This window comes from Colossoma macropomum, unplaced genomic scaffold (genome assembly GCF_904425465.1).
Source record: "Colossoma macropomum unplaced genomic scaffold, Colossoma_macropomum, whole genome shotgun sequence".
Classification (NCBI taxonomy): Eukaryota; Metazoa; Chordata; class Actinopteri; order Characiformes; family Serrasalmidae; genus Colossoma; species Colossoma macropomum.
Genome location: NW_023494804.1, coordinates 18245243 through 18271652, shown reverse-complemented (window position 1 = coordinate 18271652; position 26410 = coordinate 18245243). Strand labels below are relative to the sequence as shown.

The 26410-nt window shown below is 37.5% G+C and overlaps 1 protein-coding gene across 1 annotated transcript; it reads right to left on the bottom strand.

Moving 5' to 3' along the window:
* Positions 1 to 5700: 5700 nt before the first annotated feature.
* Positions 5701 to 25492, bottom strand: slc5a1 (solute carrier family 5 member 1). The gene is made up of 15 exons (XM_036594606.1): positions 25212 to 25492; positions 21660 to 21731; positions 20797 to 20901; positions 20591 to 20650; positions 19299 to 19403; positions 17483 to 17588; positions 15205 to 15285; positions 14327 to 14535; positions 12483 to 12618; positions 11772 to 11879; positions 10977 to 11127; positions 10071 to 10239; positions 9722 to 9937; positions 7052 to 7154; positions 5701 to 6676 (listed from the first exon to the last, which is right to left on the bottom strand). The coding sequence occupies exons 1-15, from the start codon at positions 25347 to 25349 to the stop codon at positions 6462 to 6464; spliced, it is 1974 nt and encodes a 657-aa protein (XP_036450499.1). The 5' UTR covers positions 25350 to 25492; the 3' UTR covers positions 5701 to 6461.
* Positions 25493 to 26410: the final 918 nt, after the last annotated feature.

The following is a 26410-nucleotide window of genomic DNA, read 5'->3' as shown; positions in this document are numbered from 1 at the left end:
TTGTAACTTAACGTTCAATTTTTACAAGGTTGAAGTCAGCTTCTCATTCACCAGCTTCTTCTTCAAATTTTCCCATCCCACCTTAAATGGTGCCTGAGGCGTCAGAACTCCTCCAACATTTAAGGTGGAAAAGGAAAATTCGAACAAGAGGCGGGCGAGTGAGAAGTTGACTTCAGCTTTCGCAACTTTTTAGTGTTTCTCATTGAAGATTAAATGTATTTAAAAAATAGCGAAGTGCTTATGAATGCAAATAAGTCCAATAAGTCCATTCGTCTCTAAATTATCAATGTTTGTCTTGTTCGGACTCTGTGGAGTCCAATCCAAACAGCATATGGGTGTGATGTCTCACTCCTCATAGGAGCTCATCATTTTAAAACAAGACAGTGATGATTTAGTCTCTCAGTCAGGGTTTAGTTACAACTCTGGACTAATGCAAAATGGAAAGTAATGGATTGACGTTGATTATTGATTAAATATCAAATTTAAAATGTTGATTAGCTGGACATTCTGGGCATTATGGACACATATCTCTCAGTAAATAATAACCATCAAATATTCAGTATTTTATGTTTGAAAATGTATGAAAGCAAATCTGGGGGAGCCAGTTTAAATGGGCCTGATGCAGCTGATAATAGTATTATTCTAATTGTTCAGGTATTATGTTTCAGTTCATCAGTAGAGGAGTAATACCTGAGATGGAGCAAACTAGTTTAAAGGAGGGAGGATTGTAGTGGGAGCACTGGGGTGTCAGGTGTCACTGTGTAGCAGTTACAAATGGTTTACATGGCTCACAGGTCAGGCAGAAGGACCCCTTTGTAGAGGGGAGGTCAAAACTAGCTCTGGAAGTATGCAAAACATTGGGACAAGCCAGAGGCATTTTGGAAAACAAGTGCTGTGAACTAATGAATTAAAATATAAGTCTTTAGCCAAAAGGAGCAGCATTTGACGAAAAGGACAATGATCCAAACAGGACAACGTCCAAAACATCTCAAAATCCACCATGAACTGCTTCATAAAACGCAAGCTGAAGCTTTTGCAATGGTCCTTACAGTGCCCTGACATGCTGTAGCAAATTGCCCATTAGTGTCACCATGTATTGATACACCCTTACTAAATGTTCATTTGTGTTCTTTTACCGATACTTTAGCAAAACAGTAACTAAATAAGAGCATGCCAATAAAGTGAAATTAACTAAACTGAATTGAAAAAATGAATAGAAAATGGACAGTTAGAGTTTATGAGTATGGAATGAAATTTCTCATTTCTGTGCAGCTAAGAAATCCACAGATGAATCCTCAATGTCCGAGTGTCCGTTTCTAAACCCGTGCACTGTCCAGAGCCTCTGTTACATAACAGTAGGATTTTAATCAGTTTTGGATGTGCTCAGATCAACATGTTGATCTATAGATAATCTGCAGCACTGAGGTGGAGGGGGGTTACTACTCAGACTACACACACACGCACTCTCATGTATGGATGTACACATAAAAACAAGTCTATTTAACCTGTATACATAAACAGTACACAGTATTTAGAGACCCGCCTTCATTTGTTTAACTTTCAAAACAGACGTTGTTATTCACTTTTCAGGAGTTTCTGAGGTGATTAGATATAAAATAATCCACTTGCATAAGAAAGGAGAGAATCATAACTGGAGTTCAAAACTGACTAAAAGCTACAGAGAAAATGGGGCTCCTAACAAACCATCAACCATCGTCTCCATCAGATAAACTACACTTAAAGCTTTCATCTTTGAGAGAGAGGAGAAAATCAAGCTGCTTCAGATCTGAAAACTTTCACAGGTGTTTCTGTCCATCCTTCCACTGTGAGAAGACAACTCAGCGCTATGGGTCTAAAAGGATGTGTAGCTGTCAAGAAGCCTCACTGACAAAAGGAGACACATCAAACAAAGAAGCTGAACAATGGACTGACCACCCCAGGGTCCAGACCTCAACATCACTGGATGTGTTTGGGATTACTTGGATCGGAAAATTTGGGATTACTTGGAGCAGAAAATGTAAAACCAACTTCTAAGACTATATATATATATATATATATATATATATATATATATATATATATATATATATATATATATATATATTTGTTCTTCTGTAAAGGGTAAATACCTCATATGGTAAATACCAGCATATGTTTTAAATGCACATTTACTGTTTATTTGCCGAACTTAGCAATACAAACATTAAATGTTGCCTGTGTATGAGTTATGGCATTTTTTCGATGTTATGTGTTTTCCCAATATGTTAAACTTAGCAAATAAAAACAAACTGTCACTGAAAATTGTCAGAAGAAATGTTTAAGAAATGTTTTTATTATTTAAGTGTGTTCTCTGTAGAGGACGTGTTAACTTATTTTCAATTAGTAAATCAACTACACAGTGTGCACTGTGTTCTAGAATAAAGAGGAAACTCAGAATACATGTGTAGGTTCACTGGTGGTTTTGGATAGTAAATGAAATGTCTATATTTGTGTTGTAGAAATTGCGACCCCTGCTTCCTGTCACCAACACTGTTTTCATCATCCTGGGGGATTTGACTCCTACACACACACACACACACACACACACACACACAGATTCTCACAGATGCACAGGCATGTGGAGACAGACACAGACAGCCATTCATCCTTCATATTACAGAAGAGCTCAGTGAACTGAATTACGCTTTCAGCACACACATCACGTGACGGGATTAGAAAATGCAATCTTTAAATTATCAGCATACATAGGCTTGGATATTATTTGTATTATCAGTATATATAGTATTGCATATTTTCAATATCATTAGCGTATATAGTATTGGATATTGTTGATCTTATTAGCACATATTATCTTTTATATTATTCATATTATTAGCACATATAGTATTGGATATTATTCTTATATTTAGCACAAATAGTCTTTAATATTATTCTAATTATTAGCACATACAGTCTTGGATATCATTCATATTATTAACATAAATAGTCTCTGATATTATTCATATTATTAACACATATAGTTTTGGATATTATTTCTACAACCCCATTTCCAAAAAAGTTGGGACGCTGTGCAAAATGTAAATAAAAACAAAATGGAATGATGTGCAAATAATTTAAACCTTATATTTCATTGAAACTAGTAAAAAGACAACAAATAAAATGTTGAAACTGAGAAATTATATTGTTTTTTGAAAAATATATGCCCATTCAGAATTTGATGCCAACAATACATTCCAAAAAAGTTGGGACGGGGCAATAAAAGTCTGGTAAAGTTGTGTAATGTGTACTGTGAAAGACTGCACAATCAAATAGTGCAACAGTTCAAGAATAACGATAATAAGTTTAAAAAATTCAGGGAACCTGGAGAAATCTCTGCATGCAAAGGACAAGGCCAAAAACCAGTATTTGCTGGCCATGATCTCTGGGCACTGAGGCAGCGCTGCATTAAAAACAGATATGATTCTGTAGTTGAAATCACTGCATGGGCTCAGAAAAACCTCTGAAAAACACTGTCTATGAAAACAGTTCATCGCTGCATCCACAAATGCAAGTTAAAACTCAAAAACAAAGAAGAAACCGTATATAAACAGGATCCAGAAACACTGCCACCCTCTTTGGGCCTGAGCTCATTTAAAATGGACTGAGGTGAAGTGGAAAAGTGTCCTGAGGTCAGACGAATCAACATTTGAAATTCTTTTTGGAAATCATGGACGCCGTGTCCTCTGGGATAAAGACCACTCAGCTTGTTTTCAGTGCATAATTCAAAAGCCAGTATTCATGATAGTACAGGGGTGCATTAGTGCACATGGCTTGGGTGATGGATGATCTGTGAAGGCACCATTAATGCTGAACGATATATACATCTTTTGACAGCATATGCTGCCATCCAGATGACGTCCTTTTCAGGGAAGGCCTTGCTTATTTCAGCAAGACAGTGTCAAACCACATTCTGCACATATTACAACAGCATTGCTCCATTTTAAAAGAGTCTGGATGTTAAACTGGCCTGCCTGCAGTCCAGACCTGTCACCACTGAAAACATTTGCATTTCATTTATGAAATTAAAAATATGACAAAGGAGGCCCCGAACTGTTGAGCAGCTAAAATCCTGTATCAAACAAGAGCGAGAAAGCATTTCACTTTCAAAACTACAGCAGTTCATCTCCTCAGTTCCCAAACACAGAGTGCTGTTAAAAGAAGAGGTGATGAAACACAGTTGTAAACATGCCCCCGTCCCAACTTTTTTGGAACGTGTTCTTGGCATCAAATTCAAAATGGGCATATATTTTTCAAAAACAATACAATTTTTTCAACATTTGATTTGTTGTCTTTGCACTATTTCCCTTTAAAAATATGGTTTACATGATTTGCATATCATTCCATCCTATTTTTATTTACATTTTACACAGCATCCCAACGTTTTTGGAAATGGGGTTGTATTATTAGCACTAATAGTGTTTTATGTTATTCTTACTATTAGCACATATAGTCTTGATTATTACTCATACTATTAGCACATATAGACTCAATTATAATTCTTATTGTTAGCACACATAGACTGGAACATTTTCACAATATTAGTACACATACATTCATATAGACTCAATATATAGCACATGTAGTGTCCTGCTTTTATTAAGTATTTTTTGGGAATTTTATTTTCTTCAGATACGAAAAAATTTAATTTAACTGAAATATGAACCTTCACTAAAGTCTTATCTGATCCAAAAGTAAACAGCTTGTCACATCAATCAAGATTAAGTTTGAATTAGTCACTCACAAGTCTGTACATTTGCCAGACTAAATACATGAATGACTGTCTTGTTTGTACTATTTCAAGGAAGTTCATTTCTGAAAAGTGGCAATGTGTTACTTATTACAACATAGAGAATGAAAGCGTGTGACCACTGCAAAGCTTCTGCACCTCCATTTCAAATGTGCTTATAAAATTATACTATAAACTTAAAATCATGTGATGGGTAAAAACATAGAACATTTTATACCCCTCTAGCTCACGTTTGCCATTAGTCATGGTGACTTCAGGTTCATGTGCAGCTACTGCAGAGTGACCCATTCCATTGGTTAGTGCTGTTCTATTGAGATTATCCCTGTCAGCAAGGTGTAATCTTAAAGTATCTGAATTCACTCCTTACAATGCAAAAGAATGTTATCTCATCAAGTAAAACTTAAATATAGTCAATAAATCTAATATTTCTCCTGTTGAGATTGTTGTAAGCATATTTTAAGAATATTTACCTTATTACTATTATATATATATATATATATATATATATATATATATATATATATATATATATATATATATTACCTTATTTCTAGACATTTTTTGCTTGTTTTACATGATTTTATTAAGTAAATTTTATCTCACCATATTGGCAGATAATTTTGCTTGTTTTGAGGAATGAGCTTGAAACCAGCAAAATTATTTGTCAGTATAGTGAGATAATTTTACTTGATAAAATTACTTAAAACAGGTAAAATGTCTAGAAATAAGCTGGATAATCTTATAATAAGTGCATAGCCATCTCAAAATAAGAAATATTAGAAATATTGACTAAATTTAAGATTGTTTCATTTACATACTATTTTTGCAGTGCACAAGAGCTGTCTGGAAACTTTTAGAAATGTGTTTATGAATGTGTATAAATGGTTTAGAATGAACAGAAAAGAGACAAAACCTGCTATTTAAATATTAAATATTATTTTCACTTTTATTACATAATATTTTACAGATTACAAATGGGAAATTTCTTAGTTTAGTCACATATACTTTTACACTCATTAACTTTAAATACAACCTTTGCTCAGATTATGTATCTAGCACCTAACAGATGAAATCTCTGAAGAGTATAAATTACTTCTGAAAGCAAAACAAATTAACCTTCACTAAAAAAAATCATTGACTCGGCATCTTGGCCACTAATTTTGGGCCTAAGCATTGATCTTTGATCAGAACCTTAAAAAATTACACAGAGACAGGTGAAATAGCAGATCTGCATCATAATCCAGATTAGATCATGTCACATCAGTATAGGGGCAGAAAAATGCAGGTATAAAAAGGGTTTCAGTTACAGGAATTAACAAAAAAAAATTCGAGTCAAAGGCACTTTCTGTGGCATTTTGCATCATTTAAGATTCCTTAAGAACATTTTTAAAAACACTTAGAACTTAAAAAAATATTTGTAGACTGTCTATTTAGTGTCTGAGTGTCTGTATCATGTAAAGGACACCCATAAAATATATAAAAAAAAGCTGAAAAACACAGAGCTGTCGCTAACCAATCTATATGTAAACCTCATAAATTAAAGTGTGCAGTATCACACATCCAGCTCAGCCAAATAGTTGTAGTAGTCCATCCTTCATAAAAGGTAATGGGTTTCATTAAATTATATTTAAATATATTTCTACACACATTTGAATGAGGACTCAGTGGTGCTCCCTTAACCAAAGAAGCCATGGAAGAACACACAGACGGTGAGGAGGATGATGGCGTTAGCGTTCACCACGTTCCTCCACAGCGGCTGCTCGGTTGTGTCCGTCAGCTGCTTCTTCAGCTCTGCCTCTTGTTCTTTGGTAAGTTTTGGTGCCTTCTTCTGCTCAAAGCCACAGAAACAGTTGTAGGCTTTCCTCCAGCAGCTTGGCTCTGTTTCCGGCTCTGCAAGATTAAACAGTGAAGAGGTCAGAGAAACTGTGATATCTTTATATCATTAAACTTCAAGGAACTGTATGTGGGACCACATTTCAATTACTCACTCTTGTGAAACATTAACATAATTTTAATTGTATTAGAATTTGTTGAAGTTGCAGTTATATGTTGCAGTTATCACCAATGATAACCCATGTTGTCATTTTTTTTTACTATTTCTCACTCGCAACTACAAACTACAGAGATATTAAAACTATTGTGGTGTATACAGTTCTGTTTCGTATAAAGACAAACCATATTTTGCATATGAATATTATGAATATTGTCACTCAGAATGCTGTACATTTAATGAAATTCATTATTGTAATTAATGAAGTGACTTACCATCTATATCCATTGAGTTGTCTTGTTCTTCGATTTTGTCATCTGCTTCAAGTTCGATTCTCTCCTCTTGGCTGTTTCTCAAACTCCAGCACAGCCTGTGCAGCTGCAAAATGAACAAAGACTAGTTACACACAGTACGGCAATTATGAGGACCAGTTATGAACATACCACCATTATGGGAACCAGTAATGAAGTGCACAGCATGAAATTTATGGGGACCAATTTTACACTAATTTCTAATTTCTACACTGATTTCTAATTACCAAATACAACACGTGTTTATGGTGAACAGTCATACATAAGGCATTGTATTTATGGGCACCAGTTAGACATATAGAGTTTTGTTTACAAGGGGCCTTTTATATGCATACCACTGCATTTCTGGGGACCAGTTATATACACACAGAACTGCATTTATGGGACCAGTTATATACACACAGCACTGCATTTATGGGACCAGTTATATACACACAGCACTGCATTTATGGGACCAGTTATGTACACACAGAACTGTATTTATGAGGACCAGTTATATACAAGCAGCACGGTATTAATGAGGACCAGTTATATACACACAGCTCTGCATTTATGAGGACCAGTTATATACAAGCAGCACTGCATTTATGGGACCAGTTATATAAACACAGCTCTTTGTTTATGGGACCACTTATATACACACAGCACTACATTTATGGGACCAGTTATATAGGCACAGCACTGCACTTATGGGACCAGTTATATACACACAGCACTGCATTTATGGGACCAGTTATATACACACAGCACTGCATTTATGATGACCAGTTATATACAAGCAGCACTGCATTTATGGGACCAGTTATATACACACAGCGCTGCATTTATGGGACCAGTTATGTACACTCAGCACTGCATTTATGATGACCAGTTATATACAGGCAGCACTGTATTTATGAGGTCCAGTTATATACACACAGCACTACATTTATGGGACCAGTTATATAGGCACAGCACTGCACTTATGGGGCCAGTTATGTACACACAGCACTGCATTTATGGGCCCAGTTTTATGCACACAGCTCCGCATTTATAAGGACCAGTTATATACACACAGCACTGCATTTATGGGACCAGCTATATACACACAGCTCTACATTTATGAGGACCAGTTATATACACACAGCACTGCATTTATGGGACCAGTTATATACACACAGCACTGCATTTATGGGACCAGTTATGTACACACAGAACTGTATTTATGAGGACCAGTTATATACAAGCAGCACGGTATTAATGAGGACCAGTTATATACACACAGCTCTGCATTTATGAGGACCAGTTATATACAAGCAGCACTGCATTTATGGGACCAGTTATATAAACACAGCTCTTTGTTTATGGGACCACTTATATACACACAGCACTACATTTATGGGACCAGTTATATAGGCACAGCACTGCACTTATGGGACCAGTTATATACACACAGCACTGCATTTATGGGACCAGTTATATACACACAGCACTGCATTTATGATGACCAGTTATATACAAGCAGCACTGCATTTATGGGACCAGTTATATACACACAGCGCTGCATTTATGGGACCAGTTATGTACACTCAGCACTGCATTTATGATGACCAGTTATATACAGGCAGCACTGTATTTATGAGGTCCAGTTATATACACACAGCACTACATTTATGGGACCAGTTATATAGGCACAGCACTGCACTTATGGGGCCAGTTATGTACACACAGCACTGCATTTATGGGCCCAGTTTTATGCACACAGCTCCGCATTTATAAGGACCAGTTATATACACACAGCACTGCATTTATGGGACCAGCTATATACACACAGCTCTACATTTATGAGGACCAGTTATATGCACACAGCACTGCATTTATGGGACCAGTTATATAAACACAGCTCTATGTTTATGGGACCACTTATATACACACAGCACTGCATTTATGGGACCAGTTATATAGGCACAGCACTGCACTTATAATGACCAGTTATATACAAGCAGCACTGTATTTATGAGGCCCAGTTATATACACATAGCTCTGCATTTATCAGGACCAGTTATATAAACACAGCACTGCACTTATGGGGCCAGTTATATACAGACAGCACAGCCTTTATGAGGAACACTAATGCACACAGCACTGCTTATTAGGAGACCAGTTATACACATAGCACAGCATGTATGGGACCAGCTACACAAAGAACAGAGTTTATGGGGACCAGTTAAACAGACAAAACAACATTAATGTGCAGCAGCTACACAGACAGCATGTTGTTTATGAAGACCAGTTATAAACACAGCAAATTGTTTATGAGTACTAGTTCTACACACAGCATTGCATTTATAGGGATTACTTATGCACACAGCACTGCATTTATGGGGACAAGTCATACACACACTACGGAATTCAAGGGAACCAGTTATACACAAACTAAAGGGGTCTGTACAGCAGGAATGGGCAAGTCTAGTCCTGGAAGGCCAGTGTCTATTTTCTTTATTTGTACTACTGTCCACAATTAAAATAGCAGAATGCATCTCAATTATAACACAGTGACCAAAAACGTGTGAAAGAAATCCACACTATATTCTTTTAGATTAATCAAAATAGTTGTAATAGTAGACGTGTGTGTTTGGTGTGTGCGTGCCTTACATGTTTATCGTCAATGGGTTTGGTCATTAGGGAAATCCCCAGCACTAATATGAGGGAGACCCCAAACAGAATGAGGCCGAAGTAGAGGTAGTGCACCCCACAGATGATGGAGGGACAGTTGCTGGGCTGAACGCAGCTTCCTGTCCCATATGCAAACTCAGTTATCATCCGGGCAAGGCCAATGGCCAGCCCAATCAGCATCCCATAGAAGGCCCCCTGGAGGAAAAATAACATTAATGCCACTGCCTTTGTTGTCTTATGACAGCGTTATCTCATATATCTAAATTAATTGACTGAAATTTGTAAAGAATACTTGGCAAAGGACACATGAGCGGGTGTGGAGACTTACCTGCTCATTGACTCTCTTACAGAAAATGGCCAGGGTGAATACAGCGGCGATGGGCGGGGCCAGGTAACTGGTGACCGACTGAATGTAATCAAACAGCTGCCCACTCTGAGCTGTTTGCACAATGGGAATCCAAGCAATACTGATGCCAATCAGAACCAAAATAAACAACCTACGCACATACACACACACAACACAGTTTCTTTAAGTTATGAAGACCCCACAAAATGCTTTTGTACATGTTTTGGGAGGAAAAGAAATACAGATGTATATACAGTACTGTGTAAAAACCAGGCTTTACCCTTCATTTTGTTTCTAATCAAAACAACCAAGCAAAGCAGCTAAATGTCTTTAGGATTACTTGGATTATGAGGACTTTGAAGACTGAACCTTGGAGGTGTGTCTCTCTACTGAAACAATGTCACTGTGAATCTGCTACAAGGTAAAATGCTAACACTAATACGTCTGTCACGAGCTTCCAGTAAAACATGGAATGTCTTTTTAAAACTTTAAATAAATGTGCTTAATCTAAAACTGCCTTTTGCAGATTTTCTGTTCCACCTTAAATGCTGCAGCAGTTACATTCTAGTGCCCAAATGCTGCACTGTTTCACATAATATTATATCTAGTGTGTATAAGTACAATCATTAAATTGTACTTAATGGCTGTTTTGGCTGGAAATTAAATAAATGAAGAGTAATATCTCATTGTCAATATTAAATAAATAATTAACAGTGGTTACTGGATAATGACTGAATAAAAAGTCTGCAGTTACAGGGGTCAAAGTAAAAATGCAAGGCATAACTAAACCAGCAAAATCTACCCTAGCAGTCTATAGTAAAACACGTGAACAGGTATTGTCATATTGTGCTGTATTTCTCTCAGCAGTAACACAGAGGTATTTCAAACCTGCCAGCAATCATCAACTCTTTCTCTGAGGCTCTACGGCGGATCTTGGCGTAGATGTCCATGGTGAAGAGGGTGCTGGCACTGTTGAAGATTGACGTGAGTGAGCTCATCAAAGACGCCAGCATAACTGACAGCATCAATCCCCTCAGACCTACACACAAGCACACAAACACACACAGTAGAGAAGTCAGTGAGAATCATTATGGCTACATAAATGGCCTTAACACTGAACCTTGAAAAAAATTCCACAGTTTTCCTTTTAGTCCAAATATAGTTGATCAGGCAAGACATGTCTGGTGTCTGAAGTTTGTTTCTTTAGTTTTGCACTAAGGTTACAAGGCTAACACGTAATGAAAGCTTATAACTCACCAATTAGCAAGGTGCTAACTGCATATCTGTTATTACACACACACTTTTACAAAGTCCATTTCAGGGCTAAAAACAGCAGTGGCAGTTCTAGAAACTTAAATTGCAACCACACTGGCCTTTTATGAATAAGACTGGACATACAGTGTCAGAAACCATATCAACACATCAGTAAGCACTTATTATTAATTTATTTAATCAGGGTGACAATAAAACACTTATATTTGTTCAAAAAGGCCGTTTGTAAGACAATATAAAATGGAATAAAAACTATGAATTCTTGGCTTTGTTACATGACAATCTTTACTTTAAATAAATGCAACAACAGCATTCAGAAATTGTGTTACTAACAACATAAAAATTTATTTTTTAATTGCTTTAAAATATGAACCACAGAATGTCCTCTGAAACTATGGACCTCCAGCTTACCATCAGGCATGAGGTCCAACACCATTTTGGGGTAGGCGATGTTGGTGCAGCCCACCTCAGTATCACACACGTCCTTACACACTTTGGGAACCACACACGCCACCTCATCTACAGAGACACAGACAAGATCAACGTGTGAGCAAATAACATTCATAAATACACGTGCAAACACACACTCATACACACACAACAGCATAGACCCACTCATAAACACAGACATACTGATGAAAAATTATAATACAGTAATTATTAACCTTTTCATAAGAAAACAACTAAAAAATATATATAACTTTATCAGAGAAGAAAACAATATACTTTTACAGTAAATCTACTCATCTTAAAAAAAAACTGAAGGGTTTGCTTTTCAAAATTTGTATTAGTCAATTTGTCAGCCATTTACACAGTGTTTTCAAAGAGTGTAAAGAAATCATAATAATTACAAAATTACGGAAGAAATACAGAAAAGTTACAGAAATTGGAGAAAGTCTCACTTTATTTGGATAGCCTTCAAGGGATTATCTACAGATGTTCAAATCATTAACTGCCCAATGTTAAGGAAAATTAAGGTAAATTTAATAGATAATCAATTGAATGTAAGTTAAAGGCAAGTTAAGTACATACAAAGTACCTACAGTTGAGAAAACAAGGGGAACATAAGTAAAAGAGATGCATACATAAACAAACATGTGCATATGTGCAAAATTCTCTCACCTGTATAGAGCACTCTGCTGATCATGCCGGGCATCACCATGAGGAACATGGGCAGAAGTTTGAGGTAACCACACAGAATACATCCGGCCTTCACATGGGACATGTTCTTCGCAGATAAACACCGCTGGACAATCACCTGAAAACACACACAGTCTCAGCACATGAAGGAATTTACTGAACAACCGTGGATAGATTTCCTGTCAAATGCAATAGTTTATGAATGCAACATTATTTTATAAATCAGAAGACCATAGTTTGATAAGTAAGCTTGGTGAGTACAATCCTCATACAACTTTGAATCCTAACTGATGTCTTTACAAGGTTCATGTAGTGAAGATGAATCGCATTGAAAGCTTTCATGCTGCTTTTACAAATCATTTTTGGCACAACCAGTGTGAAGGAAAACTCCAGACGTTTGACAGAAAAATCTCATGTTTTGAGAGTTTTGAGAAGCATGTGTGTCCAGTGTAAAAGAACACTGTGCGTAGACTGGGGTTTTGCTTTACATCAGGATTGTGTTGGCTTGCTTTGCATTGGTTGTGATTTGTTTTTAACTTTCCTAGTCTGGGAGCATTTTTTTACATTGTCCACTGAGAACTAGCCAAGCAACTTGGTAACAGAGTTCAATTAGCCTGAGAGCCGGGACACTTTTCACCACAGTAGCGAAGTCCGACTGGGTCCCTTTTTTTGACAGCAGAGTTTTACTAGGCTACGAGCTGGGGACTTTGCACCATGGCAACAAAGTTTCACTAGGCCACAAGCCAGGGACTTTACACCATGGCAATGGAGTTTGACTAGGCCACAAGCTAGGGACGTTACACCATGATAACGGAGTGTGACTAGGCCACAAGCCGGGGACTTGGCACCGTGGCAACGGAGTTTGACTAGGCCACAAGCTGGGGACTTTGCACCGTGGCAACGGAGTGTGACTAGGCCACAAGCCGGGGACTTTACACCATGGGACTCTACACTGTGGCAAGTTTGACTAGGCCGTAAGATGGGGACTTTACATCATGACAGCTGCATTTGAACAAGCCACAAGGTCAAATGCCTCACCTAGGCCACAAGCCAGGGACTTTGCACCTTGGCGACGGAGTTTGACTAGGCCAAAAGCTGGGGGCTTTGCACTGTCACATCAGAGTTTGACTAGGTCGTGAGCCGAGGACTATGCACCATGGCAACATAGTTTGACTAGGCCGTAAGATGGGGACTTTACATCGTGACAACTGCATTTGACCAAGCCACAAGCCAGGTCACTTTTTCACTGCGATAGCATAGTTTCCTTAGGCCATGAGCCGGGGACTTCAGTTTGACTAGACCACAAGATAAGGACTTTGCATTGTGACATCGGAGTTTGAGATCTAAGGCTTTCTTCACACAGCAAGGCAAAATGGGTTTGGTTCTTAATTCTTCTTAAACGGTTCTTAAATCAGATTTTTAGATTTTTAGAAGTGTGCATGAGTAACCAAATCTGAATTGTACAGACACACACATCCACACTGGCTGTCACAGTAATGACACAAGCCTTTACTTCTGCCAATGCAATTGATTTAGCCTGTGTGTGTGTGTGTGTGTGTGCGTGTGTGTGTGTGTGTGTGTGTGTGTGTGTGTCCTTTTCTAGAGGCTCGTTTATCTTATCTTATTTAGAAAGGGCCTATTTTCTAGTTAAAACTTAATTTAAAACTTCATTCAGGATATGAATTTTACTATAACTTTATTCTGAATATTGGTATTGTTTAAATACTAATATATTGAGATATAAGGGTTTTAGACAGTGCTGATATGTATTCATATATCACAGTTAAGATTCTTCTGCTTGCTTGATTATGTTTAGCATATTTTACCTGGTCAGTGCACCAGTACCATGCAGCCTGGATGGTCAGGCCAAAGATAAGTCCAGGCCAGGGCAGGTCTCCGGTTACTGCATCTCTGAAGATGTGGAAGGAATCAGCCCGTGGTGTGTAACAGTCCGCACTCACATTCGTCACGACTGTTGGGATGGCCTCCATATATAGATCCTGAAAATTATCATAGCCTCCAACCTTGTTGAAAGCTAAAGAGAGTCAAAATTAGTTTCATTTACATACATGAGGAGTTTTCTTGGTGAGTGGACCAACTTTCATAGTACATACTGAAAAACTCATAGTAGATAACGAATAATTCGAGTAGATACTGAAAAAATCATAGGAGTTACTGAATAATTCACAGGAGTTACTGAATCATTTATAGATTACTATTTTTTATATATAACAATAATAATAATAATTATTATTATTATTATTATTATTATTATTTTTATTATTTTATTATATTTTATAAATTATTTATAATTTATAGTAGTTCCAGAATAAATCATAGTGAATACTGAAAAGAATCATGATAGTTACTGACTAATTCAAAATAGATACTGAAGAATAAATCTTGCGCTTAATAATGAAATAATAAGCATACAGTAAATGCAAACATGGACATAATATGTATCTACAGAGAGTTTGGGGTGATAGACTGAGAGATCAAAGGGGGAGATACAGAGATTTGGGGAGCTGATCAGTTCAAACTAAACCTTTTTCTAATGAATCAGACTTTTTAAGTCTCTAAATGTTTGTTTTTGTTATTTATCTGATGCTTTAGCAGTGCTGTAAGTAAATATGGAGAGAGAGAGAGAGAGAGAGAGAAAGAGAGAGAGAGTTGAGCAGACAGACAATAAACAGTCTGCCCTTACCGAAGCCCATGAGGATGAAGGACCCAACCACCATGATGATGGTTTGCAGTGTATCTGTGTAAATGACTGCAGCGAGGCCACCTAGAGGAGAGGAGGAGAACTGCATCTGTTACAGGCCCACACTAATGCAGTCACTGACTAACAGACTGAAAGGAAGATGTGTACTCTGCCCATACAGCGTGTTGTAGAAGTAATTGAAGCTTAACCAACTGGTGTCATCCATATGGCAAAATTAACAAAGTACACAAATTCAGGCTTTAAGGTGGCTGATATCTATTATCTATTATCTAGTATCTATTAGCATGTCCTGAAACCTCAAAGGCAAGTCTTTTAACTAGATTAGTTCATGATTAGCTAGACATAATTTGAAGCGAGGGTTTGTGATGATTTAGGCATGAGGTTGTATGATGCTAAATGCTGGGCTTTCAGCTTTAAGTTAGCTACATAAGTATTGTAGCTTCAGTGCTAAAATGAACATGAACATGAAGCTGAGTGTTGTAGCTAACCTATACCCAAATGATGAGCACACAGATGTTTTATGACAACTAAATATTTGCAGGTTTTTCCTTATTAATTTTCCTTAAGGAAGAGCAAAAATCAGACATTACTTTCAACAGAAGGCAAACTTCTTGCTGGGTAATCTGGTGCACGTAGGAAATGGACAGATGAAGAGAAGGTAATTAACCTGCCAGTGACATGGAAAGTAAAAGTTCAGGTATCACTGTATTATGGTTTGATGCTGAACATTTGCCTCTGCCTGCGTAAAGCTTATCAGAGCGCATGAGCAATTACCACCCTGTGTCTCTCATACGACATAACAGCCTGGTCTACTCGTGAAAACTCATCTTCCAAATAACAAAGCCTGGACTTTACTCTCTGAGCTCTGTGCACTTCATTCAGGAGATAAGAGACCATTTAGAATGTGCGCACTCTTCTAACGGCAAACAACAGCCCCCGGGAAACTGAGGATTAGTAAGGTAGATATAGTCAATTTTAAAGTGATAGTAAAATTCCAAAATATAGAAAAGTTTAGTGTCTACAAGGCTAGTGTAGCTAACAAGTAATGGTAGTTTATACTGCACCAATTAGCACGGTGCTAATGACATGCCGAACTCTTTACAGCCACAAAGGGCCAGTGTGGCTGCAGGTTTTCACTCCAAACAAGTTGAAGCACACCTGATTCTACTTGTTTCATCAGTTGGTCTTAGTCTTCAAACATTTCATCCGGTGACCACCTGCTTTGTTGGAGACCCCTGTTGTACACACTTGCCTCAAACTGTGTGGAGTTGTTAAGTAAACTCTAACAGACTTGCTTAGGTGGCTGCTAACAACTTATGGAACACTAAGAAGCAGGACTAGACTAAGATGATCAATAACCTTCAACATCTGGATGGTACAACACTTATAGCAGAAAGTCAGGAAGACCTGAAGGCCCTTATAAGGAAAGATGGGATTTCAGCTCAATAGGAAGAAAACAAAGGCTTTGATCATGAAAAAGAACACTAACTTTACCACTGATGGTGAAGATGTAGAAGTTTTGAACAGCTTTTGCCAACTCAGATGAATTATTAACAAGCAATAAAGAAATACAACACAGGTTGGCACTTGGCAGAAGAAGCTTAATGGGATCTTTACATATAATGATGTATCTTTACGAACAAAGATCAGAACCGTCCAGACTGTGGTCTTCTCTGAGTTTCTTTATAGATGTGAAAGAAGAAAGAAGATCCGATTCACTTGAAAAGCTGAGGGTCTAGTTCACATACATCAGGCTCGAGTCCTCGCAGGCCGAAACACTGCAGACTTCAGCACCCTGCTTCATTAAACACCCATGATTCAATTCATCAGCTAATTAGCAAGGCCTTCATGAACTGCATTGAGAGTGTTAGATGAGGGTAATTGCTGACCTCTGCAGCACTTTGGCCCACAAGGTCTCCAGTTTGACATGCCTGGTCTAGTTGAAGATTTGAAGATTTTTAAGCACTTAGTACAACTGAAGTTAAAAGAGAAAGACTATGGCCAGGAACAAAACTGATGGAGACAATCAGAGAAACCATGAACAAGCCATTCAGAAGCTTAAAGACCCAAACAGAAGAGCATATTCCGGAGAAACACTTGGAAACATTCCTTTTAATAATCATAATAATGACATGCTGTTATCTACAAAAAGTATGCTGCACAGTTGCACAGTAGTAGCCGGCATCTTGAGGTCTGAATTTTGCTTACATTTTTGTTTATTTTTATTGATACTGGTGCCATTTCTCTGTACGATACTCACCTGTGACCGTGTACAGAGCGGTGATCAGCAGCAGCAGGATAACAGCCACGTAAATGTTCAGATCCAAAGCCTGTTTAATGAAGATGGCTCCAGAGAACATGTCAGCCTGGCAGAGAGAGTAAGAGACCCCAGAGCCTTATCAGAATTAGATTATTCTATTACGGGACTCATTGTTTGTCACTAATATAACTTTACAACTTAACTGTAAATCTTAATCTTAAAACAAATAAATAAGACCTTTGAACTCACAAACGAACCCCTAGCACCTGACATCATGTTTGGTTGTTGTTTAAAACAGCCTAACAATCTGCAAAGTGGTTTACTTCCATAACATTTAAAGACACGTCGCCAGTGGTTTGTTGGCGTATTTCTGCAAATGTCAAGAGCTCTAAGGAACTTTAACACCAACCTGTTTTATTGGCCTGACAATGTATCTGTTGGGTATTAAACCTTTTTCACAGCACCCCTTATTACTTACTAGCAGCTTAACATAGAGTCTTAACATTATGAGATTATGCTCCTGAGTGGCCCAACCGTGTAAGCGTTGGCTATTGACTACTATCAGGAGATCAATCCCTGGTGATGCTACAGCCATCCATGGCCAGGAGTCCAAGACAGCATGATTGGCGTTGCTCTCACTGGGTGGGTAGGATGGCTGATATAACAGAACTGGTGGTTAGTGTTCTCCTCTGAGCGTTCAGCTGTCCAATGATGTTGTGTAAGCAGCAGTTTGGTGCTTCACAGGTCTTGGAGGAAGCCTGTGCTAGCTTTTTCCCTCCTAGTGCTGGTGGTATCGTGTGACTGGGGGAGTCCTAAATAGTGGGTTTTCGGGTGGCATGTTTATTTCTACCAAGCATGTCTGGTCTGTCCCACTTTGTCTTTAAGGGAAGTCTTGTTTTGCTATTGATTTGCTAACTATAAATGACAGAAAACTCCTCAGTCTGTCTGCAAAACCTACAAGCACCAGGACCCCAGGCCTTTACAGTGGAACAACAGTGCAATTTACAAATGGTAAGTGCAATTTGCAAGCCTCTTAACTGTTTTGCTCTCAGCTCTGCTGCTCAGATGAAATACTAATGTTGACACTGTAGCCTATGTTATTTGGCTTAGGCTAAGTGGCCGGCTGGCTATTAGACCTGTGGTTCTCAACCAAAGTGCCATGAAGCAAGAACAAGTCTGCATGGAATTTTAGGACGACAAATGAACTTTGGTAGATAGACCATCTAGATCATCGTCCTCCATTCATCTTTTTTGGCCAGTTTGGTATCATATCAGTTTGGTTTCACTGGATTCCTTTGGTCAAATAGTTCAAGATTCTCTAGGTTACTACATTAAATCCCATAATGACACCATAACAACCCTACATAAATTTCAGATGTAGATGATAAATGCTAAACAAATGAATAAAATGAGTAGTGAGAACCATATTAGAGCTGCATTCAGTCTTGGCATTCAGAGTTTCACTACAGTTGGATTCATCTCAAGGCATGATTAGAAGTCTGTGCAGTTTAATTTGTGCGTCTTGATTTCAATTGCAGATTGTAACCCTTTTCGCAGCTTTTGGCCAGCCTATAAAATTGTTTGGTTAAACACGTAACATAGTCTACTCTACTTCATGTCTCAGCTTAGCTTCCTCACTTCTACTTTACATTCCTTCAGCTTTCGTTTTAACCAGCAGGTTTAGCAGGTTAAACTTTCATTGGACAGGGGCTTTATCTGTTCTGGACAGCTGATGAACCAATCTCTAAATGATTGAACTCCATTCCCCGTAAATGCTAAACTAGCCCAGAGGAATGCAGCCCATAGAGACACTCACAGAGATCTTGGTGAAGATGTAGAGGAACAGGGAGAGCACGGAGAGGTAGATACGGATCCGCTGACCACCAAAGCGCTTTTTTAGGTACTCTGGCATGGTCACCACCTGCAGATAGTCAGATAACAAACATAAACTGGTAAACCAGAGATAATAAAGAGAGATAGCACACAGGTGTAACATTCTCACCGTGCACTCACCACATACAGGCTCTGGGATTACTCAAGTTTATAAAAGCTGGGCAAGGTTTTGGCACACAGGATTTTATTATTTTACTCAGATTGTGGTTATGTCATCCATGCAGTCTGAAGTTTATACATGGTTATATTCAGTTCATGCAGTGTCCATGTCGTACAGCCACCGCCTCATTCCTTACCAGTGCAATTGTGCCATAGCTGAGAGTGTCTTTGTGATGTAATAGTGGTTTTCATCCAGCTCTAACAGTCAACTATTGTTAATTACAGAGACACAGACTTCTAGAGCTACACTCAGAAAGCTACTGTCTAGTGGAGTTGTAGGGTCACGTAGAGAATTTTGGAATCTATCTCTCTGGATTGGTGCATGGATTGATGAATGGAAAAATGAATAGATGGATCCTTAGATGGATCCATGGATTGATATGCATGGATGGATGGATATGTGATCAGACAGATGGATGAATGGATGGGTCTATAGATGGATGGATGGATTGATCTGTGGATATATGCATGGATGGATGGATGCATGGCCAGATGGCTGGATAAATGAAAGGATGGATGCTATGGATAGATGCATGGACTGATCCATGGATATGTGCATGAATGGATGAATGAATGGATGAATGATAGATGAATGGACAGATAGGTGGATGGATGGATTGATCTGTGCATATATGCATGCATGGATGGATGGATGAATGTGTGGTTAGATGGATGGATAAATGAATGGATAAATGGATGGATGGATAGATGACGGATGGATGAATGGAAAGGTGGATGAATGGAAAATCAATGAATGAACAGATGGTTGTATGGATGGACTGATCTGTGCATATATGCATGGATGAGTGAATTGATGGATCTGGGGATGGATGAATGAATTGATCTGCGCATTTATGCATGGATGGATGGATGTGTGGTTGGGATGGATGAATGGATGGATGGATGCATGGATAAATATGGTTTGATGGACAGATGAATGCATACATGAATGGATAGATGGATGGTGAATAGGTGAATGGATGGATATATGAACTGATGGGTGGATGAATTTGTAAATGGATATGTAGATGGAAGTATTCTAAAGCCAATGCTTACCCCAGCCTTGATGTAGATAGGAACAAAGAGCCATCCTAGAATGAGCACCACAATCAGAGCCTAAAAGAGGAGAAAAAAGAGAAAAAAAGTTTCTGAATATTCTGAGTAAAGTTGTTCTGAAGCCTTAATGTAAAGTTTCTATGGGATTAATCATTAATGCTATTCAAACTATTCAAACAATCACTCCACTGTAGTTTTCCTCTCACATTCCATTCGAATCCTCCAATGGCGATTCCTCCAGCAGCACCGGTGCCTGCCAGGCCCACAAAGTGACCAGAGCCGATGTTGCTGGCAAACAGAGATGCTCCAATCTGGACAAAAGGAGCGGCTATTATATTACAGAGGCAGCAACAACTTACACAGCTACTTACAGACATTTCATCATCAACACTGACGCAGTGTAAGTCAGCAGGAGAAATCCAAAGGCCTGACATGCTTTCATATGAACAAAATCAATGAATTAATCCTCAAATACGCCCAAAACTGCATATTTTAATCAGTGGCCCTATTAGTGAATCACAGCACTGCAAATTTTATTACTGAACTGATAACTGTATTTGTTAAGGGGCACGTAGAGCTGATAAGAGCTAAAGTGTGTAAAGAGCAAAAGAGTGTTCAGACGAAGAAGAAGAAAAAGAAAGGAAATGGCACATAGTGGACATTTCAGCCATGTTGGTTAAGTAAAAAGACATGTAGAATTGTATATGTTTATAGCCTAATAAAAGCTCTGATCTCTATTGAGCAGGAAAAAAACAGATAAGGCATATCAGAGCTATAATGAATTCTGAATCACATCTGGCATCTGACCATTATGGCCTCATAAAATCTTTTTTCCACCTTTTGCCCAAGAGATTAATGTTTCTTGACTGCTACTCTGATGTGCACTGGTCAGCTCATAGAATTGAAACAGTCATGACACACATTCTCATTCATTCACACTTACAACTGCATTTAAATACATCTATAAAGGTGTCGTTTTGGCAGATTGTACTTTTCTTTTTCACCTTACAAACATGTTTCTTTAAAGAATTTTCATTTAAAAGGATCTATAGGGAACTGACCAACTTACCGGCCACCACACCATGCTCCTGCCAGCCAGGAAGAATCCCCCGACTGTGGAGCGGTTGGTCCTCACCATGGCCTGCAGGGGGAAGGCACTGAGTTATACTGTGCTCATTCACACATTCAGATCAATTCATATTGGGATAGTGGTTTGTTTGTTTGTCTGTTTGTTTGTTTGTTTGCTTGTTTTCACCAGTCAGTGTTGCAAAGCAGCTTTACAGCAATAATAAAATGTCAACCCGAAACTAAAACCATAGCAATACCGCGCCGTCAATCGGGTTTAAGATTAATTGTGAATGAATTCATAGCCAACTATGTGAAACTATGATATTAACTCTGAAGTAACTGTTTGAAAAAGTTTTCTATGACTAAGTTATCAGCGAATGTCAGTCCTGGGTTGTATTTTAGCTTCTTGGTTTAAAAGGAACTGGATGGACAGGACTACCTTCATGGTAAAATTTTCAGAATTAACAAGGAATTCCACCAATTTTCCAAATTTCTCCATTATTCAGTACTCGGGATGTAAACCTAGTTAGTGTCAACTGTGCAAATATAGCCATTTTATTTACTATCCAAAACCACCAGTGAACCTATACATCCTCTGAGTTTCATTTGTAATTCAGATAATAGTAGAACAGTGATAATGATGTTTTTTGGAGGACTATTTTGCCCTAAAACGCCCTGCATGTGTCCCTCCACTAAAACGGTATTATATATTTTAAGTGCAAGTATTGAAAAATGTATAGACCAAACTCTATACAAAATGTTGTTTTAGGCAGCATATTCATAACCTTAAACTTTTTGTGAGGGAGCTTTTAGAAGTGGACGTCTGGTTCCTGTCACCACTTCTGTGAACAAATCTGACTCTGTAAGTTTCTCTAGAGCAGAGCATTTCACACCAAACCACTCTGAATGACTTTATTTACAGCTTAACTGTTTAATTATGCAGAATTCTTCTGACAATTGGTGGACTTTCCCTTAAATGCTGAGGGCGTAGTTTAAGACATGCACTCTGTTATGTAGTTTGACTGAAATTGCTGCATTAAACTGGTCATTTAAATGTCCAAATAATTTCAGCATGAATTGAATATATGGCAAAAGTAATAAAGCTGGAAGACGGTAAGTGTGTTGATGTACTATGTTTTATTCATGTGGAAATGATGTACACATTTGAATCGAGTCAGTTCAGTACATCAGCACACTCCAGTTATCTAAAGTTTTACAGCCCTGTTTGTTACATGGACAGTTTCTGTTCTTCATTATCATCATCATCATCATTGTCGTTTTCTACCGTTCCTGGTTATTGTATGTTTTCTTAACCTGAAGCACAGGATATGGAGTTTTCTCCATTCAGAGTAGCTTCGTACTCTGAAAAAAAGTCTGTCAACGAAATCATTTAAATATTTTTGAGCACACTTGTTATTTTTGTCACTCAGTTTCAGTTCAGTTGCATGCAAAAGTTTTTGCACCCTTGTCAAATGAGGTGTAAACAAGTGAACACATCCTCTACAGAGATCACACTTCTGGACATTTTAATACACAATTACTGTTAATTTGCTGAATTTAACACACATTTTGAAAATTATATATATATATATATATATATATATATATATATATATATATATATATATATATATATATATATATATATATAATTTTTAAAATGTGTGTTAAATTCATATATATATAATATATATACATATATAATATATATATATATTTTTTTTTCCCCAATATGTTTCATTTAGCAAATAAATATAAATTGTGCAGTAAAATTCACAGAAACATGCCATATTTCAGTTTATTCCTATGTTAACTTATTTTCTCTTAGAAAACCAACAAAAATATAATTTAATAATATAATATAATTTGACCAGGGGTGCACAAATGTTTGCAAACGACTGTATCTCCACAGGCAGTTTTAACCCTTTAAAATCCCCAACTTATTACATCCTAAGGCTTATTATGTTTATAAGGCTTATTATTCAGCAACTACACTCCTTAAAATTTGATTCCTTAAACCTTTCAGAGGGTGGCTCTTTAGAGAACCCATTTTTGCGAATGAGATCTATGGAGAACCTTTTAAAGAAGCTCCACATAATGTAAAGTTTCTTAGATGCACCCCTAGAGCCTTTATATTATGTGAAAGTTTAAAGCTTTTAAACCTCTAAAAGCTTCTTTGTACTTTGTACAAACCTCTTTTTCAAAAACAGTTGTTAAGGGAACCAAAAGTGGTTCTTCTATGGAATCGCTCAAAAACCTCTTTGTGGCATTCTCTTTTTAAGAGTGTACTTGGCATACATTGTAAACTGGCTGAGTGATTCCTAAGTTATAGACGTGTCCAATAAAAGTTTGGACCTGCTGGTGGATCTGCACCGTTTTAAGAACATTAGAAAAGTCTGAGAGGAATTTGGAAAGCAGAAAGCCTCCAAAGCTCCTGAGAAGTTAACAATAAATATGAGTAATAATTAGTATGTGACAATGAGAATTTCATAGTGTTTAGCTACAGCCACGTCTGAAAGCTCATTTACTAATAATTTGTGGACATTAAAGGATAATTCCACTGATTTTTCAAAATTCCTTCATAATTAAATGGTTAAGATGTAAACAGAGTCATTCAGAGTGGTTTGGTGTGAAATGCCCTGTTCTAGAGAAACTTACAGAGCCAGAATTATTCACAGTGGTGGTGATAGGAACCAGACGTCCACCTCTAAAAGCTCCCTCACAGAAAGTTTTTACATGAAATGGTTATGAATACACAGCCTGATGTCTGAGACTATGTTTAATGATGGTTTTGAGAAGGTTTTGGTCTAAAATCTATTTTTAATATCCACTCATGGTGGAGGGATACATTTAAATAAAATGGCTATATTTGTGTTGTAGTCATGGTGACCCCTGGTTCCTATCACCACCACTGTAAAGAAACTGTTTCTACATTTATCTCTAGTGTTTCATTACATCTAATCACACTGAAAAACTTTTTGTAAATCCTAACAATTGAATTATGCAGAAATGTGGAAATATCAGTGGAATACCACTTTAAAGCTTTATGAGAACAAAAGTTGGAGCTATTGCTGCAGCGAATTTCACCTTACATGTATAAGTATATATATAAAAAGTGTGTATATCATGATATACATTACTGTTATGATATAAATACATATTGCCTTTGTAGCTAAGATTGTGCATTATAAACATAGTACAGCTATCTATGCTTTTATATTGTGTAGAAAGTTTTGTTTTATTTCATTTTTTATTGCATTTTGCAGCTTTGTATGGCCACAAATTCTTTTTATGGGACAATGTACTTGCCTAATAAAATGATTCTGAATCTGGAATCGTCATCAGCCTTGGTCATGAATGCATTATAACCATTTTAAACTACTTTTTTTATTTAAAATGCCATTAAATCAAAGTACATTGCCTTTTATCTCATCTTAGCACTCTGCAGCTGACACTCTGTTCTTCTGTGTTGAAATAAAAGTTAACAATTCACAAACAGTGGTCAATGGAAGTTAAGGAAATACTGGTCAACGCAAGCCAGCAGGAAACTTACCCATACTCCAACAGCCAGGACCACCACAAAGTAAATGACGATGACAGAGATGTCCGCTGGGTTGTTGATGGCCGCATGTTGGTTTGTAGCGTTGGAGGAACTCCGAACTAGAGAGAAACCGAAGTATTCCCACGTCATGTTGGCACTGGTGGTCCAGCAGAGCAAGCTTCAGGTGAACTCTCTGCTAACGGCACTCAAACTGAGCGCACCTGCTTCTACAGCCAGCTTCAAATACTGCTGGAGCTGCGCAGGTGAGTCACCTGAGTCTGAGTGAGTGAGAGCGCATGCGTACACACCTCACCTGTGAGCTTTATATGTCTACCACACCTGGCTGTTCATGTGTGTATGTGTGCTTGTTTTTGTACATTTTCAGGACAAAACAGTTCTAAGCCACAGAACCAACAGAACCAACGGAACCAACAGAATGATCCAGACTTTAGAAAGTGCACTTTACAAAGGTGCCATGCTTACCTGAGGTTAAGATTGGGGTTAGGCTTAGCGTTAGGCCCAGAAATCTTACAATTAGCTTCTTATATTTATAGAATATATATGGGACAGATTATTTTTACATATAGGTAATTACATACATATACATACACTATAAAAAAATGGCTCGTCATTTAAGCCTAAAACATTTCTTGATGTGGTAACAAGTAAATTAACTAGTTTTATTCAGCCTAAATACTTTCAATAAACAATTTTTTCAATCAACGTAATTTTTTGAGTTAAAATAAAAAATAAAACTAGTCCAAGTGATTGTTAATATATGTAGTATTTTTTGTTTCATCTGATGAGCCATTTTTTGTAGTGTATATGGGAGAGCTTATTACTAAATATACACTTAATATGCATATTGTTACAAGAGGTTACAGAATATTATTACTGCAAAAGAAATGCCATTTTAACTCCTAAAAAAGTTTAAAAAGTTTTAAAGAAGTTTTGAAAAAGTTTTAAGTTAATTGCTGCTGCAGGATGGACAGAAACACCTGTGGATGTTTTCAGATCTGAAGCAGCCTGATTTTCTCCTCTCTCTCAAAGATGAAAGCTTTAAGTGTTGTTTATCTGATGGGGACAGTGTTTACCAGGTAGTTGTTAGGAGGCTCATTTTGTCTGTAGCTTTTGATAATTTACTTGAGTTTTGGAAACTCCTGTTTTCCTCTGACTTTCTCCTTCCTTCTGCAAATAGATTGTCCTATCTA